Below are 18,677 nucleotides of genomic sequence, written 5' to 3' on the forward strand. Positions count from 1 at the left end.
TCTGTTAAGAATTGATTTCTCTATTTTAAATAGCAGTTAAATTCACATCAGTCCATAGTGAGCTTTATAATCTTGGGAAAAAATGAGAACTTGAGGGATCAAGCAGTGAGTGCGTGGTTTCATTGCAGAGGATGATGGTTGGGAGCAGCAGCAGTGGCAGTGGCGGGTTTGTTGAAGAGGAGTTCCGAGAGTACCTCACATGCCCAGTTTGTGGGCGTTGCATCACAGGCAAGAATTGTCGGCAGAACCTGAGACATCACCTCCTTATTCACACCGGGGAGAAACCCTATGAATGCCCTCATTGCCCTCACCGGGCTAACTACAAGCCTAATCTCCACAAACACATCCGTACTGTCCATGGCACAGTGGATGTCCCTCCTCCGTCAGCTGTTTCTTCAGAGGCCAATGGAAATGCCATTGTTGCTGTTATTTCTGCCACTCTTCATCAGCCATCTGCTCTTTTGTCTCATCATGGAAATGAAAGGAATTGATAGTTTGAGGTAGTAAAATTACAGAATATTATATAGAACACTTCAGTGATTACTCGTAGAAATTGTATACTGTATACCATATTTCTGACCTATTCAGAAGGCTGTAATCCATATTAAAAATGAATTTGTCATACCCTGTCTGTGACTCGTGTGAACGGCAGTAGTGTGTGTTAGATAAGTATAGTGCTTTAGTGATAGTAGTAGCACTTGAATTCATTTTGGAGATTTTTTTTGGGGGGGAGGGGGTTATTTTGCTTTAGAAAAGAAAGAAAAAATGTGAAAATGAGCTGTTTGAACAGTGCATTGATGCTGACTCCTTGGTAGGCGGTCATATAAAAGTAGGGGATTGGATTAGAATTTGAATGATTGTTCTGTGGTGTTGTTGGAAATCAAGCCATCATTGCTCTTGCAACTTTAGTTTACAGTATGTGGAAGCTTTTGAAAGTTTTATTGCATATGTGCTTTTGGCTTAAATATTATGGTGTTTTTTCTTTGAGAATAATAATGAAACAGGCAACCCAGTTCCCTTATCAAATCCAAGCTTAAAAGAGGGTAAGGAAAATTGGGCCCTAACTTCAAAGGATGCGAGTAAAATATCCCCTGAAAGGAAGTTTGTAGGAATTCTGCTAACATGAGCTTTGAGGAATTCCAGTGTTTTGTGTTGGTGGGAAAGAGTCACTGAGCTGAGCCATGCTGTCTTGACAGTTGTTACTATGGCCCACTCCTGATAATATCATTGAGATGAGATTTAGCTTTTGGTATTAGGTTATTATATAAAGTATAAATTGTTTACCGCACAGTATATGTAGTTTCTAACGTCTCCTATACGTTTGGATTTATAGTGTATTTTTTTTTACTTTAGTAAATCAAATAATTTTGGAATGCAACCAAAGCTTGATTTGTATTTGTTCGTTACAACCTAATTATGTTTTTGATTAATGGCATCTTAGTTAAATTCATTCAACAAGATTGCACTTCTCTGTCTTCAAATCACTGTTATCATTGATGAGACTTAGGTAAAAAAAGAAAAAAAAATGAATTTTAATAATTCTGCATCTTGTCTTGGGCTTTCTCCGTTTCTCCATATGAACGGCAGCTAGTATACAGTACTTCTGAAATTTACATTGGTTGCTCTTATCATTTGAATAGTGATGCACCCAGTAACAGAGGATGTGTTGAGTTCTTTGTTTTTGAATGGGAAAGGAGCTGAGGGCTGTGTGTGCTTGCTTTGCAGAGTGGCTCTTCCGATGAGAAAGTTGTGCAGTGCGGCTTGTGTGGAAAGGAGTTTGGTGGCCGGTCAAGGAAGCACAACTTGAAGCAGCACATCTTGACACACACTGGAGAACGACCACATCTGTGCCCGTACTGCCCATACCGTAGCAATCACCGACCTACTGTCAGAAGGCACATCCTCACAGTTCATGCTCACTTGTCTCAACAGCTTCCAAACACCAGTCTTTATATAAATGATAACTGAATACTGACAGTATTGCTGTTAGAAACTTATAGGTAATAGTTGCCTGTACAGTATTGTATTTTACACTGGAATAAAGGTTCAGTAAACTTTCAGTTATTTTTGTATCCTCATTCATGGTGTTTGATACAGATCTCGTAATATTTTGTCACGAAAAAAAAAAAATAATTCAAATGATCAAATCAGTGATGTAAACCTTGACCAAAGGCTTTTAGCATTGTATGATTTACCCCGTGGTACCTCTTCTTGTCAGTCTTTTTGCTATTACCATTATAAATTCTTCTACTTTGTCATTATTATCATTTTACATAGATAACATAACTGAAAATTTATTTGTTTTAACATCATTGTTATCAAAGTTTCAATATTACTAGTGCTAGATTAATCTCTGCAAATGAATTTTATTTTGTTCCTTATGTGTTTCAATTTGTCTTTGTACACTTTCCACCATTCATTTAAGAATCCATTCTGTCCGGCTAGCCTTATAGGAGTTTAGAAAGGATTTGTAATCGTGATTAAGTAACTAGAATAATAATAGTTGAAGAGTTTGTAATTCTCGAGGTGGGGGTAAGCCAATGGGAATTTTATTAATGATGAAAGGGAGATTGAAATGGCGTGGACATGTCTTTTGCACAATTCATGAGAGAATATTATAGGACATTGTCTGCTTGGCTTCTGTGGGAACCAGAAGAGAAGACTCAAATCTTAATGAGAACTATGAGAAGTGAATGAGGAGATGAGTGGAGATTTATGGAGAAGACATAAGTGGCAGAATTTCACTTGTCATAGGAGGTCAATAATAAAAATAATAATAATAATAATGATAATAATAATAATAATGGTAATATAATAATAATGATAATGAAAGTTTCTTGAAGTTAGCAAAAAATTATGAGTATGGTTTTTGTTGTAGACAGCATTGGTTCAGTCCAGGTTTATGGGTCATTTTAATGCTGATGCCACAATAGTCCAGCTTGAATTACAAAGAGAGCATACAGAATTTTTTTTATCACCAAGCACCTCTTGAATATGTCTTGTAGAAGGGCTCCTCCTCTTAATCATCACGTTCAGTTTAAAGGTTTCATGTTGCTCTACATTTTGGTTTTTTTTTGTTGATGAATCTGGAATTTTGTCTTTTTTCTAATTTTTTTTTTGTCTAATTTTTTTTTTTTTTTTTACATTTATGCAGACAATGCATTTCCCCAACACAAGTTCATTAGGAGGTTCAGTTGTAAGGTTTCTCGCAAGATTTTTTGCAATAGCAGTAGCTTGGAATACCTTGTAAATTATTGGTTGCTGTGTATAATAAAGCACTTTATCAAGAGCATTGTCACATTTTGACTGTTAGAGCTCCCCTAACAAGTTGTTAGTAAATGAGGAGAAGAACAAATTAGAAAGAAACTCGACGACAAGGTTGAAGGAGATTGAAGGGAAGAAATGAATATTAAGAAGCAGAAAGCAGGGCTGCTTGGGTCAAAGGAATGAGCTGAAGAAAAGTGTGTGAGGTCAAGCCCCTTGACTTTATTCATTTGCAAGCTTATTTTACTGTGATGAATGAAGAGAAAAGCAAGAGATATCATATTGGTTTTGCCAGTCAGTCTGTAGCATATTATTCAAGGGATTGCTTATCCATTTGTGGCTGAAATCAATCTCTCTCTCTCTCTCTCTCTCTCTCTCTCTCTCTCTCTCTCTCTCTCTCTCTCTCTCTCTCTCTCTCTCTCTCTCTCTCTCATAGAGTATGAGATTTTGTCAGAGTATGAGATTTTGGATTTACTCAAAATGTTTAAGGAACAATATGCAGGAAATTGGTTTAGGATATAGACTGAAACTGCATAATGCTATTTGATATGCTTGTCTAGGGGTACCTTTCTAGAAGGGGAATGGGAAACTGGTAACAGCGTGACAATTTTTATGTCTCTGTCACCATACTTATCCTGTAGATGTTAGCCTAGGGTTTTTTTTAAATTTTAAAAATGCGTATAGTGAACATAAGTACTGTAATGATTTTTATGTGATTAGGTACTGGAAGTTTTCATATTTTTTTCCTATGATAGCGATGTTTAAATGCCTATGAACAAATATTGAATAGGTCTCTTGTTTGGTTGTGAACTGTATGCTGTTATTAAATATGCATTACATTACTGATGTTATTAACCTCAGGTTTTATGGGTAGGGCCTGACGCAATGCCATGTCTTTCCAGGCTAGTGGTGTAGGCGTGGCGAGAGGCAGTGGTGAAGCTGTCTCGTGTCTTGTTTGTGGTAAGGTTATCACCGGTAGGAATAAACGGCAAAATCTTCAGTATCACATGATCACCCACACCTCTCATAAACCTTACCAGTGCCCTTATTGCCCTCATCGTGCAAATCGTAGTGATAACATGAAAATACACATTCGTGCAAGACACAGTATTAATCACAGCCTGCGTGCTGGTGCTTTGTCGTCAGAAGTGGCAGATGCCCAAAGCTATGGACAGTCGGCAGCAGTGCCTTCGTTTGAACCCACCAGTGAACAGAACGAGGGTCAAGACTCTGTGACTTTCAAATCTTTCCTTAACATGTAGTGTAAAGAATCAATGGCAGCTTACTGCTTTGGATGAAGTATCTCAGAAGTATGGTGAAAGAATTCTCAGGTTTTTTTCCTCTTACAAGTGACTGTGGCTCTTCAATTGAAGGGCCATACTGCGTGGATGCAGGACATTTGCAGAAATATAACTAGACAGGAAATACTTCTGTTTATATAAAAGTTACAGAACGATACGGAGCGCTAAGAAAAGGTCGTTCTCTTGTTGCAGGGGGTGGAAGAAGAAGATGGTGATGCACCTCTGACGTGTCATGTTTGCAGCAAGGTGTTCTCCGGAAGCAACAGAAGGCAAAATCTTGCCACACACCTCCAAACACATGTGGGGGATAAGCCTTATGGCTGTCCCTATTGCCCTCACAGAACAAATCGTAAGGATAATCTCCAGTGCCACATTCTAACACATGGTTCTCATAAACCTTTCCGTTGTCCTTACTGCCCGCACCGCGCTAATCGCAAAGGAAACATGAAAATACATATAGCTTCACGACATGCAAAGGAAGTGCAATCCGAAAATCTTTCTATAGATATGTTAATTATTGTTGAAGATGAATCACAGTAATTAATTCTGTTGTGACGTATTGTCTTCGTACTTGCACAGTAATGCTTACCCGTGTATATAAGTACAGTGTGGTATATTTTGTTGTATATACAGTATATCAATTTTGAACAATTGATATTTGAAGAATGAGCATCTGAAACTCAAAACTAAGGGTGAAATTGAGACTTAAATGTGGAATATTATGGAAATATCAAGTAATTTATGTGTATGCATGCCAGGGTGTAGCTTTCAACCTTCCACCATCGCTGATGTCAGTTATTCGGTTGTGATGACTGCATTGTTGGCCATGAAGTGAAATTCTAGTATATGGCATAAATATTGGGACAATTGGGACTCTGCCTTTCAGTTATAATGTACAGTAATTTCATTTATAGCTCCTTTGGTCCTACCATCTTTAAGTTCCCACAGTAGGCATCAAAATATATACAAAACCTGTGCACCTTGGATTTTGAGTATACAGTTTCTGACTTGAAGTAGGATATCGTGATTTAAGTGTACAAAAATTGTAATCTTTCCAGAAATGGATGTGTATCATTCCTTGCTAATAGATTGAACAGAATTTTTGAGATTTATTAGGTGTAATGAAGTGCACAAATTTCTATGTACAGTACATTACATGAACACATACAGCATTTTAATTATCCAGATAACTAATGTTTGTTGCACAGTAATTGTTAGCAGTACTGTAATTATTAGCAGCTCTAATTATGATTGTTTTTCTTTTCCCTCCCTTGCTCTTCATTTGTTTACAGTTAACTCCGAAGTAAACTTGCTAATTTAGCTCTATGTGCTTCTGCAACTGGTGAAAGATGCTTCCAGTCTGCTTTGCACTGTTTGTTTTAACAGATGGCATTTTATAATGATCTTAGTTATTAGTAATTAGAAAAAAGGGGTAAATGCCACAACTTGAAAGTTTTCCCACTAATCGTCATTGGCCAGCAAGTATTCCTGTACATTGGTATACAGTATAATAATGAATTTATATATAAAATTTTTTGAAACGGCTGTTGAGGATCATTTAATTTACACAATATTACTGTTGTTAACAAAACCATATAATTTTTAGACAAATAGGGATTGCTGTTCATGAGGGTTTGTTCTTAAAACAAGGTACAATAATTGGAGCAAGGTAAAGTTGAAACAGTTGGACATGTCAGTAGGGAGAGACCAAAGGGAGTGGATGAAAAACAAAAGACAGAAAGTAGTGCAACTTGGTTCTTGGAATGAATGCAACAAAACACTGCTAGTTTCATCTACAATAAGCTATTCAAGGCCCACTATGATTTGTACTAAATTTTTTTGTATTATCATTTGTATCTAGAGTATTGGACTCGTGGTTCATGTGAGTACTGTACTGTATCATCTTTCAGTTTTTGATTAGGAAGTCCCTTTATAATCTTCAAATGCAAAAATACATACATGCATAAGTGCTGGAATTATACTTTGACATAAGTAATATTTTAGATTAAAAGGACTCGGGTTTTAAGAAAAAGGTAAAATTATGAACAACTGGCACATTGTTGAGGGTTTGTAAGGGATGCGTGTTTACTGTATTCCGTAAAGAAATGAAACCAGAATTGCATATACTGAATATACAGGTGTGCATTTTCTATTTTGTGCAGTAATTATTTAATATAGGAGTGTTTCTTTTATACTGTACATATTTGCTTCTACAATATCAAGTGGAAAGGAAATAATTTATGTAGGTAGTTACATTTAATGGTTAGATACAACTTTGTTTATAAAGAATAAATAATAAATATTGCAACTTTGAACTTGCATTTAAGTAACCTTGTTTGGAATTCTTAGTATGTGTCAGTACAGTTTTGAATGAAAGGCAAAGTAGAGAGAGAGGTGTGAAATCTTGGATTGCAAGAGAGGTACAATGTGATGGCACAAAAGGGACTTGGAAAAACTAGATGCCGAAGTAGCTCCAGGACTCATGAAGAGAGCGTGCTATTAGAAACAGTGCACATAGTGAGAAAAGTGATGGACTCCTAAGGAGACAGGATGCAACCCAGAACCCCACACTGTGAATACCACCCAGTCGAATAGGATGACTGAGATAAAAAAAAATAATAATAATAATAATACAACCTAAACTACATACAACAGCCATAGGCACGGGCAAAATTGGGATTTTGTAAAGGCGTGACTTGAGTGCTAGAAGTCATGGCAGAGTTCAGAGGGAAGGCCATAATGTGAAAGAGGATGTCACAAAGTGACTTGGTGTTCATCAGCTGATGGTTTGAGTGTATGATGAAAAGGGAAGAATAATAGTCAGGAAAGCAGTAGACATGAAGAAGCAAGATTAAGACCTTGTAGGAATGCCCAGGCATTTAAGGAAAAGGGGAAAAGTTGAAAACCTAACTAGATTGTTGTCAGCTTGAAAGTGCTGAAGGCAACAGAGGGTGGAGAGATCTTGTTTCACATTCAGCCCCGTAAAGGGAAAAGTTTACAAATAAACATTATGGAGATGGTGATGGGTGGAGTGGTAAGCTTTGCCAGTGGTGATACAATAAATTTTTGGGAATGAATTTTTTTTCTTTATTCATCTGGTTGTGGGATTTCAAGGGGTTGGTTGTCCTTTATTCATCCGGATATGAGATTTCAAGGCAAGTTCATTTGTGTTTTGGCCTTTCTGTAGTGGTAAATTTTAAAATCAGAAAGGGCTTAAATCTTCATGATTCCTCTTTTTTGTAGCAAATGATGCCAGAGAACGTTAAATCAATCAATCCTCTTTCTTGTGAATGAGTGTTCTTTTGGATTAACGTAAACATTACTGTAATTGCATAACTTGTAGACCATCTTAAGTTACTGATGCATTTTTAGTTTATGGAGTGAAAAAATTAAGCATCGAATGAAAATTATATAAATAGTAACACTTCCGATCTGAGTGGTAAAGACAGCAGCATTATCACACATCCTGGTAGTTTTGTATGATCCTCCCCCCGATTTTACCAAGTTTTTTTTTTTTTTTTCATCAAAAAGATGAAAAATATAAAGTTTACAGCACAAATCCAAGAAAAAAGTAATTTATCATACGGTTTTATGTTACTTCTTTCCCCTGTTTCATAATATTATTGAATTTTTTTGCTACATAGCCTTAATTTTACCCTAGCCTAATCCTTATGTCAGTAGCTCCTCTGGATTAGGCCACTGTAAAGTGATGGATTTGCCTCAGAAATGGTATTTTTGTCCCAGAAATACTGTTTGTTCTGCCACAGACCCATTGCATAGTCTACAGTAGCCTAATCCTTATAAAAAAAAAGTAATTTTTTTAAGTTGTATTCTACATATGGTAGCTCTAAGGAAATAAGTTTGAAAATATACACAGGGTTGTAGGAATAAAACCAATTACATAGAAGCCTCCTGGTGATTATGGGTGAAGTTTTGAATTATGTTGCTTTCCTACCCCCACACAAAAATCTGTCGTTTCCTTTCCATTTCGTTTTCTATTTCTTTAGATGGTAGCAAAACAAGCATTTCCAAGAGGTACAAACATAGACAAAAGTATAACACTATAACTTATTGAGTATAACTGAGAAGCTCCTCTAGTTTCAACCTATGTCCTCTTAATGCTAATTCCTTGGTCACAAATGGTCCAGTTAGTGGGTATTCCTCTTCCCCCTAACCAAAGTTCAAGGGTTGAGAAAGGTTGTGCAGAATAACTTTTTAATTTAGTTAGTGGTGTTTTCGTATATTTTTCTTGATATGCAGTGTATGTTATTTATCAGCACAGTACTACGTGGGAATAGTTGAAATCTTTTCCATAGATTTTTGTACATCCCCAGTTTAGGTGTGATTAAATCAGAATTCAGAAGTGTTGATTTTTTCACCATTATGGTCTATGGCAAAGTTTAATAGTGGTGCTAGTTTCTTATTGTTACCAATAAGCCAGTAAGAGTTTCCCCATCTGATTTTTGCTTCCAGTTGTGGCTTTTGCCAAGTGATGTCTCGTGGATTCCTGTAAATATTATATAACTAATTTTAAAGTGCTTTTCAGTGCTGTTTTCTATCAGTCACACAGTACAAGAGAAAAATGATTGCAGAAGTTTAGAGGTGCTGTTTGTCGAAAGATTTTTTAATACAGTATAGTGCCAGAGGTGCCCATGTGCGTTGAAGCATTAAGTGGTAGGGAGCCCCAAACCCTCTTAGCTCACCTCTGTACTCTGGCGAGGAGACTTTTGTCTTCCCTTTTATGCCATCACAGAACTTAATGAGAATATCAAAAGAAATAAAAATTGAAGCCTTTGAAGGTAACATGAAGCTCATGATGAGAAATAGACTTTTACTGGATTTTTCTGTATGGCAAGTTTGAAAATTTTCAAAGATTAAGTGGTAGGCGAACCTCGGCACAATCAGAATGTACTGTCTAGCACCGTTATATCACATGAAACTTGTATGCAGTGTTTAGATCTTTGCTGGTTCACCAAGAATATGTTATCCTGAGGAGTGGCTGTTTTATTTTCCAGACAGTGTGGTCACCTTCCGTGATGTGTCCTGTATGCCGTAAGGACTTCCATGGCAGAAACCGCAAACAGCACCTCAATCAGCACCTCAGGACACACACAGGAGAAAAACCATACTTGTGTCCCTTCTGTGAGCATAGAACCAGCCGTAGGGACCATTTACGGGTGCACATTCGGAGATTTCATAGAGAGAGTTTCGGCGTCTGCTTGTTGAGTAGAGGCTCTCAGAGTGATGATGGACAGTAAATTCTTTGTGAGAACTGAGATTCATTGTTGTTTTGATGGAAAATTCCCTTTTAAGGTTTCACACTTTTGGCATGAAGAGGAAATTAGTGGAGAATGGCTAGGACTGAGGATAATGATTCCAACTGAGAGGTGTTTTGTCTTTTGCAGGGTGGGCAGGACTTCCCTTCCCCTTCCCCCTCTTGCTCGACCACCTTCACCTCAGGGGGTCTCCTGCCTCCCATGGGAGTAGTGTGTTCTGTGTGCCAGAAGGTTTTCAGTGGCAGAAACAAGAAACAGCATCTGTACTATCACATGATGACACATACAGGAGAGAAGCCTTTTCATTGTCCCCACTGCTCGCACCGTGCAAATCGCCTCAGTAACTTGAAAGTGCATATCAGAACAAAGCATGGTTTTTAAGAAAATTATGGCCTATATGTTTCAAGTCAATCCAGTTGAAACTGTTTTAAAGGATTGTCACAAGGCAACTGATAGTAATTTATTCAGATATAAACTCTGTATTGAATAGATGTATTCATACTGTTCACTGTATGTTTATGGTTAGTGACTCTTCTTATAATATGTTGTCATTTGATTAATGTAAGAATAAGCCTTAGTTGCTGTTTGAAATGCTGTAGTTTATTTCTCTTATGGTTTGATTCTTCAGAAGGAAGTGGTATTAAGGAATATTATATGAATGTTATACATTTAAGCTGTCGGAGAGTAGTACTTTATTTTCAAGTTGTATACTCTTGTTTTATATTTGAAAATTCTATTAAAAGGTATTGAAATATAGTTAGTAATGAAAGTAGTGTACGTGGTAGTTGCCTCCCCAGAAAATTCAAGGAAATCATTGATGTACAAGTTGACAAATAAATTTTTTTCACAAATCTTTTGCCTTAATTTCCACATTTATGTAGTCTAAGAATTTTTTTGCTTGGATGTTTATATATAAGTTCTTTAAAAGTGAATTACTGGTAATTTTGAAATTCAGAAATGTATTTGCATTAGACATCAGATAGGGAGAACTTGATTATTTAACATCATAGGTATCATCAATCTGCAGTTATATTAACTGATGACACAGCTCAAACTCTAAACAAACAATAGTTTTATGCTAATTTGCCATAAGAGAGGGTTGTCTAAAGTTAATTGTTTTAATTTTACTTTATTTTTTATTTTTTTATAACTGAGTGAGTCCAGGAGAATTCCATTTGACTCATAGCAGCATTGTGTTGTTGCAGATATGGGGGTTGGAGCGGATTGCTACGTGTGCCACATGTGGTAAGACATTTCGGGGTCGCAATCGCCAACAGAATCTGCAACAACACATGTTGACTCACACAGGGGAAAGGCCATTTGCATGTCCTCACTGTGATTATACAGCCAGGCAAAAGCCTCACATGAAGGGACACATACTAAGGCTACATCCGGAAACACTTTCTTTGAATCCTCCAACTTCTTCAGCAGTGGCACCTAAATCAATAGGTTACCCTCCGAGTGCCACATAGCAGAAATTCACTGGAAGATCCTTTGGTTTCAACTACTGATTTATTCAATACCAGAAAATGTAAAATTAACTTTGTGGGAAGCAGTTGTGTTTTATATCAATCATGAAGTTGACTTAGCAAACAACTTTAATTTAATGAGCATGTTGGTAGTGTGGCATGGTTTTTTCATGTATGTAGAGCATTACTTTTTGATAATTGTGTTTGTTTAATTGGTAATGGTGTTGCTATGACAATTTTTCTTAAGCGGGAGGTGCTTAGGTGATGTTCGTGTTACAGGGCAATGTTGGTGGTGATGGGTTGGCATCGGCAGCGGCAGTGATGGTGGTGATGTGCTACGTCTGTGGGAGAGGTTTCCGTGGCCGAAACCGCCACCAGAATTTGAGCACCCACATGCGTATCCACACTGGCGAGACACCCTTTCCTTGTCCTCACTGTCCATACCGTGCCAAGCGCAAGGCTCACCTCCAGATGCATCTGGAACGCATCCATTTGGCTAGGGGTACTTCTTCCTCTACCAATGTGGCCAGTGTTTGGCATGATACCTCTCCTTCAGGTCGTCTGCCTTTGTCTCAGCCTCACCGTCCCACTCATCTTCCTAGCTCACAGTCCCCCCCTCCTCATACTACAGCATTACAACAGCCATTAGCAGCAGAAAATAAGCCTTAGAGAAAATGTTTCTACACTTAGTGGTACATATGTAGTATTACTGTATCTCTGTTAGACTTACATCTACTTTGTAGTTTCAGTAAATTGAAAAAATACTGTATTAATTTTTTTGCATTCCTTTATTAATATATACTGTATATATTTTCTTTAGTTTCTTCTTGTTAAAGAATTTTTTATGTGCCATCTAGGCCGTGGTATAATACACAAAGAACTTTTACATGAGTATGTGCTTAGTTTCTGTATACAGTATTGTAGATATGTATTTCATTATTTATACTGTAAATACAAGAGACCCTTTACAGTATATCTGTACCAAAGTGTCTTTGTGTAAACTTTAATTTTCTTATCAGTCGGAGATATCAAGAATTTTGATAACTTCATTGAGTACAGCATTGTGTACTGTATATTAAATTAGACCTAATTGTAAGTAGAATGACCAGGTTCAATTACCAGTTACCGTATGAATGAGACTTAAGTCGTCCTTACACAGTTATGGGGAGGAGAGGCATGATATGTCATTGTTACAGGCAGCGATGATGGTGGGCAGAGGAGGGGAAGGAGGAGTAGAAGTAGCTGTGTGTCCTGTTTGTGGGAAAGCGTTCCAAGGTCGCAATCGCCGCCAGAATCTCTCCCACCATCTCCTCACTCACACGGGAACACGACCTTTCCATTGCACTGATTGCCCCTACCGCGCAACACAGAAAGCCCATCTCAAGCGTCACATGGAGCGTAGGCATGGTCATCCCATCCAGGATGCTGTTCCTGTCAGGCATTTGTCGTCATCTGCAGACCTTGTGGTTGGCGACACAGGAAGTCTAAGGGTTTCTGAAGCAGCACAATTTCCTGAAGGTTTTGATCAGCCCACTTTTTTGTAGTTATGTCACTTTTTCAGAGGGTAGTCGTTGAAAAATATAGTATTTGATATTGTATGATTTAGGAGAGTTTGTTTAGCTTCTTTCTCACCACTTTTTAATTTTTCTGTGGAAAACTTTATTTTTTTAAAGTTTTACATAGTTGTGCTAAGAAATTAAGGTAATTTCTTACAAAAAGGACTTGTGTTGCCGTGTTATGTTCAAGTAGAGAAGAGTGCTGTATATTGACTAAATATGCAGTTTTTTTTTTTTTCAAAGGAAATTATTAGCTGTGAATTCCTAGGAATTTTGCTAAAATTTGTTACCTGATTTTGGGGTGATCATGAGGTAGTGTGCTATGGCAAGGTGTCTTTAGATTATGTACTCTAGGTTCATCTAAATCCTCATGATATTCCTATGTTAAATAGATGTGTTGGGGATTGGGATGAGGTTCCTGTATAGGATGTACAGTTTGGCAGTGAGGGTTTTTGTGTTTGTTGTTGCAGGCACTGGCCAGCGGCTGCAATAATGGCGATGCTGTGTGTCCAGTTTGTGGGAGAGCTTTCCAAGGTCGCAATCGTCGCCAGAATCTGTCACACCATCTGCTCACCCATACTGGTACCAGGCCATTCTCATGCCCTCACTGCACCTACCGTGCCACCCAGAAGGTCACTCTGAGGCGTCACATGGAGCGCAAACATGGCCAGGCTGGGGAAGGAATTGGTTTTCCATCATCTGCTCCTGATCTGTTGATGTCTGATACAAGGGTGGAAGGAGTTGCATTTGAGGAAGAGTCCATGCCTCCCTTCATGTTTTAAAAATAACTTACCTCAACGTTAGATGTAAAAATCTGACGTGTGTTTGGAGAGTGTGTGGTGGTGTTGTTATCACAATCACAGTTTTGAAGTTGGATGGAGAGTTCAGTCATTGTTCCACTTGTTATGATCATTTATATTTCAAGGGATACATTACTTGATTCCTTGCAAAGATGTTTTCAAAACATGAATAAAAGTCTAAATGATATTCTTGTTTCAGTTACCTTTATTAATAGATTTTTATAATTTTTTATGCGGATAGCATAGTAGGTGTTTAAGAAAGATGAAAATTCCAGAAAAATGCTATTACACTAAAGTACAATTACAATAATCTGCAAGAACTGTAAACTATAACTAAAGCTGTGAAGTTTCACGTTGGCATTTTATAAACTGAACTACAAAATGCTGCTGTATACTGTAATTTTTGGATGAAATTGGCTATGCCATCTTGTGGATGGTACATAAAGAACGACTGGAAACTGATACCAGTGTGGCCTTGTGTGTTGCAGATTGAGATGAAAGGTGCACTGCAGCGGCCTGACTATCACCCCCAAGAACAACAGAGAGAGACAGAAATGGATTACCAGTGCCCTGTGTGTAATCGAAAGTTTCATGGAGTCAGGCGCAAACGTAACTTGCAGCGTCACATGATGATCCATTATGGGGAGAAACCATTTAAGTGCCCCTTTTGTTCTCACAGAGCCAATCAGAAAAGTAATCTGAAGGTTCACATTCTCAAAGGCCATGAAGTTGAATTGAGTCGGTTGAGGCCTTCCTACCTGCAGTCTATGTTTAGTGATACTTCATCATCATCAGTCTGGTTGGAACTTCAGCAACATCAGCGAGGGAATTACTATGCTGCCTCATGTGAGCATTGAAACCCAGGTTAAGCTATTATATTTTAGGAGATAGCCAAGTTAGAGGTTCATGGTTCCTTGTAGGTAGATTTAAATTGGTGGGCATTTCACATTCATTCTGGTAGTGAGTTTCAGTGGGAATAGTTTGTTCATTATTGATTTGCTTAAAGATACAGTACTGTACTTGTTTTGAGGTTTTGTAAGTACTAGGCCGTCTTTTATGGCTTTATTATGATATTAATTTGACGTTTTTATGAAGTTCCTTTACAAGATGTTGACATCAGTGAAGCTTAGTGTGTAATTGCATTGTCAATGTATATAAAGTTACCTTACTCCTTATAGGATCCAAATTACAATTATTTTGAGTTATAAGGACTTACAATAAGATAAGAACCCACACACATTCACTTTTTAGTTGATTATGGACCATATTTTTTTTTATCAAACCCCTTTCTCCATGCAAGATGCACAGTGTTGCCATGAACCTTCTAAGTAGGAATTGTGAGGTACACTTTTCTTTGGACTGAAGCCTGTGGTAGACTCCCAGTGTAGACATTCAGCTAGGGAAGACCTGCAATATATTTTCTTGCTGTAGTTGGACTAGGGTTTCTTTCTCCTCTGGCCTTTGCCATTTTCTTCTATACATATTGTCAGTAATGACATTTGTATTCTTTTATATTTTGATACAGTTTTCATTATTGTATTGAATAAAATATTCCTAGAAGATAGTATTTTGTGTTGTACAGTATTTGAATTCATCTGCTTGTCTATTGCCAATATTGGCCCTTGTACAGTGGACAATTAAGTAAGATTCAGGTATATTGAGTCTTTGAAATTTTTAGGATGACTGGTATTAGTGGTTGCTAGCTTATAGGCACTCCCTCTTCCATTTTTCATCAAGGATATGTTTTACAAGTATATGCAGTATGGTCTCAAAGTTGCTGAAAGCAGAAAGTTCTTAAGATTATTAGAAATGTTCAGTTGCATCCTGAGCCTTTATTAGATCTTTTGAGATTTAACATTTTAACTGGATTGGAATATCCTTAAAGGTCTGAGGTGCAGAAAACTCTTGAAAGGTGGTTTGTGTTACCTTTAAGTGGTTTATTATTCATGTTGACACTTTGTGAGGAGTAGCTGTTTGTTTGTTACATTGCATCTGGTTGAAGGATTTAGGCAGCCAAGACTAAAAAGGGGCGTTGCTCTGCTTTTCCAGACTCATCTGGCATACCGCCAGCCAGTGCAGCAGCCTCAGCACCAACTGCAGCCACCGATGACTCGTCCCCCATACCGCCAGCACCCGAACACTTCCCCTCCTCCTTCAGTAACACTGTCAGCCAGTCCTCAGGAGGAGAATAGTAACATCAGTTGTCGGTTTTGTGGGAAGAGTTTCCAAGGGCGTTACGGCAAATATAATCTTAAGCGACATGTGATGATTCATCGAGGTGAAAAGCCTTTTCAGTGTCCTTATTGCCCACATCGAGCCAACCAGAAAGGCAATCTGAAGTACCACATTCTATCTGTGCATCCGGGGCAACAGACGCCACAATCTACGCTTTATGTGGATGGGACAGAAGAAAATTAATGCTTTTAGTTCTGAGTAATTCCATTACTGTGTGCAAGTTCAAGTCTTTTATTCATAGGAGAAATACTGTTTATTATGTGTAATTTTATACCCCTTATTTAAATTATTGGAAACAATTTATAAAGTGCATGTGACTCTACTCCAGTAGAAATAATGTGGTATAAAGGAGGGAGTGACTGGCTCAGCCAAAGCCATTTCTTGGTATTCTTCAGCCTGTCATAAGGTTCTTCGGTGCTTTTAAGCCTATAACTATAAAGCATACATTTGCATTTCTTTGGATTTGTGAGGCTGCAGACCTCATGTATGAGAAGTTTGAATTTGTTTACAGTAGTATTAAATGTTTTTGTAATTATGGCATTATTTCCTGTTCTCCATGTACTTTGAAATTGAATTTTGGAATGAAAATTACTTTTAATTGTGAATGTTTCATCAGTCAAGGCTATTCTCCTTTTGATTTCTATTTTACATGCCTGATTCTACCTCAGGAAATTTTTCAATCATTAAACCTATATGTCTAGAGCTTCATTAATGTAATTTACTGGTTTGATTGAATAGAGCCATCAAAAATTAAAGATACAAATAATAGTTTTTCTTCTCCTCAGATGTTGAACCTTACAGCCAACCACTGAGAGTAGCAATTTAGATTAGGTGGTTTTTTTAAGCTACTCATTAATAAGATGAATTGTATGTGTAAGGAGGAATGGGAATTTATTATTGTATTGGGTTGTTCATCACCATATGTTCTCCATTCATTGGATGCAAATGTGCTGTGAATTTTCAATTTCATTTAAAATTGGATTATAAGAGAGGAAAAAGAACAGTAACAGATAGCGAGTTGAGATTTGGGTTTTGGTTTGCAGAGGCTTGATGTTGGAGTGACAAGGGAGGACCTTGCAGCGTCTGCAGCAGCAGTGGCAGCAGCAGCAGCAGCATCAGTAGCAGCAGGTGGGGGAACTGGTCCCTTAGGTACTGCTGAAGGCACGCCCCTTGGTGGCAAGCACCAGTGTGGGCTTTGCGGCCGATTTTTCACAGAACGTAACAACCTTCACCGGCATATGCGGATCCACACTGGCTTCAAGCCATACCGTTGCCCTTTATGTCCTTACCAATCGAATCGGAATGGAAATCTTGTGCGCCACATGGAGTTTAAGCATGGCAGACACCACTGATTAAAACTGTGTCAGCTTTGTGAGACATGTCTCAAGTACAAGAAGGTATTTGTGACCTTGATCTTATATGTGCTGTACCAGGCATCTCAAACTCTTTACAGGCTTAGAGTCATTGATTTTTTTTATTCATTGTGTCTGATGAATGTAACAATTTAGTTTTTATCAAGAAATCAAGAAACAAATTTATAACTTTTTTATACAAATCCATTGATCATATGTTGCCTTATTTCCTTGGACAGAGAATACCCAGTCACACTGATCAAGATTGAGAGGCCTCTACTGATGTGCATTTCTCATTTCTCGTGTTCCAAGAAATAAACCACCTTAGTGCTGGAAATGGGGAAGGTACTTCATGATTAATGGGTTTGTGATAAAACATGCTTTCTTTGTGTTATGAAAACCCCATGTGTTTTATCACAACTCTGTTAATCACCTGTTGCCTGAATAGCAGTTTAGAGATGGAGATGAAGAAAGACTCCAACACTTGATGAAATGTAAGGAGTAATGGGTATGGAATTCAAGAAAAAATGGATTAGAAGTCAGCACTCAGGCTACCTTTGTAGACCATAGACGTGTAAAACAATGAATTGTACTTCATAAGTAACTTGCGAGACAGTGAGCACTTATGAGCATCCAGAGGTATGAAGGTACAGTATGTATGCTGGGAAGCCATGCCTTGCTGGAGCTCCAAAGATGATGTGGAATGAAAGTTATGATGTGAATGAAAATGTATATTGCCTCACTGTTAGTAATACATGACCTACCATGACAATTGGACCCAACGAGAATTTGCCAGAGGTTTATGAATGGCATCTCTAAAATGAAATTATGAGGTGGTAGAGTGGCACCACCATTTTCATGAAGAATGCCAGTAATCACCAAAATTCCTTTATAAGAAAAGAGAACTCACTTTATATCCATTCATCTTATTTGGACATGGCAGAATGTGTTCAATTAATTTTGCAATGTGTAGAGGAGGAAAAAAATATTCTTGAGAGATTTGCCTCTTCTACTTACCCATATGCGGAAAGAGTTTACAAGAGTGTTTTTGAGGTTGTAGATAAATTTGACTGGCCTCACTTAACAAAATAGGAATCTTTTTAATGAGAAGAATAGGTAGCCAAAGCAGTTATAGCAGTAGGAGAGGCAGCCAAGGTAGGCATAGCAGTAGGAGAAGAGGTAGCCAAGGTGGTTATAGCAGTAGGAGAAGAGGTAGCCAGGGCAGACATAATAGTGGGAGCAACTTTCAAGTCTTTGGCACCTTGAGTGCAAAGCAGTGTCAGACAGGGAATAGAGCTTACTGACACACTTCAAGGCTGGCATTACTAAAAGAAACACAGCTCTGAGAGTCGGGTCACTTAAGAGTGAATCCGCAGAAATAGTTTTGAGAGTCAAGTCACAAAAGAATGAATCCGTAGAAAGAC

At 37.8% G+C, this 18,677-nt stretch overlaps 1 protein-coding gene across 36 annotated transcripts in view; it reads left to right on the forward strand.

The window, feature by feature from the left end:
• LOC136841573 (longitudinals lacking protein, isoforms H/M/V-like) overlaps window positions 1-18,677 on the forward strand; it is a 131,829-nt gene that overhangs the window by 52,508 nt on the left and 60,644 nt on the right. For 2 of the 36 annotated variants that reach the window (XR_010854017.1, XM_067108603.1), the window contains 2 exons: window positions 129-500; window positions 1,726-2,057. The exons of 21 other annotated variants lie outside the window; for them this stretch is intronic. Coding sequence is in view for 13 of the 15 variants with exons in the window: in XM_067108603.1 (XP_066964704.1) it covers window positions 129-491 (363 nt within the window). In the remaining 2 variants the exon portion in view is untranslated. Of the gene's footprint in view, window positions 1-128; window positions 501-1,725; window positions 2,058-4,166; window positions 6,881-9,580; window positions 10,693-11,046; window positions 12,003-12,506; window positions 12,953-13,336; window positions 13,854-14,154; window positions 14,513-15,715; window positions 16,665-18,677 lie in introns of those variants that run through there. 13 more of the 36 variants (XR_010854010.1, XM_067108594.1, XM_067108609.1 and 10 more) reach the window with 13 other exon arrangements.

This window comes from Macrobrachium rosenbergii, chromosome 9 (assembly GCF_040412425.1).
Source record: "Macrobrachium rosenbergii isolate ZJJX-2024 chromosome 9, ASM4041242v1, whole genome shotgun sequence".
In the NCBI taxonomy this organism is placed as follows: Eukaryota; Metazoa; Arthropoda; class Malacostraca; order Decapoda; family Palaemonidae; genus Macrobrachium; species Macrobrachium rosenbergii.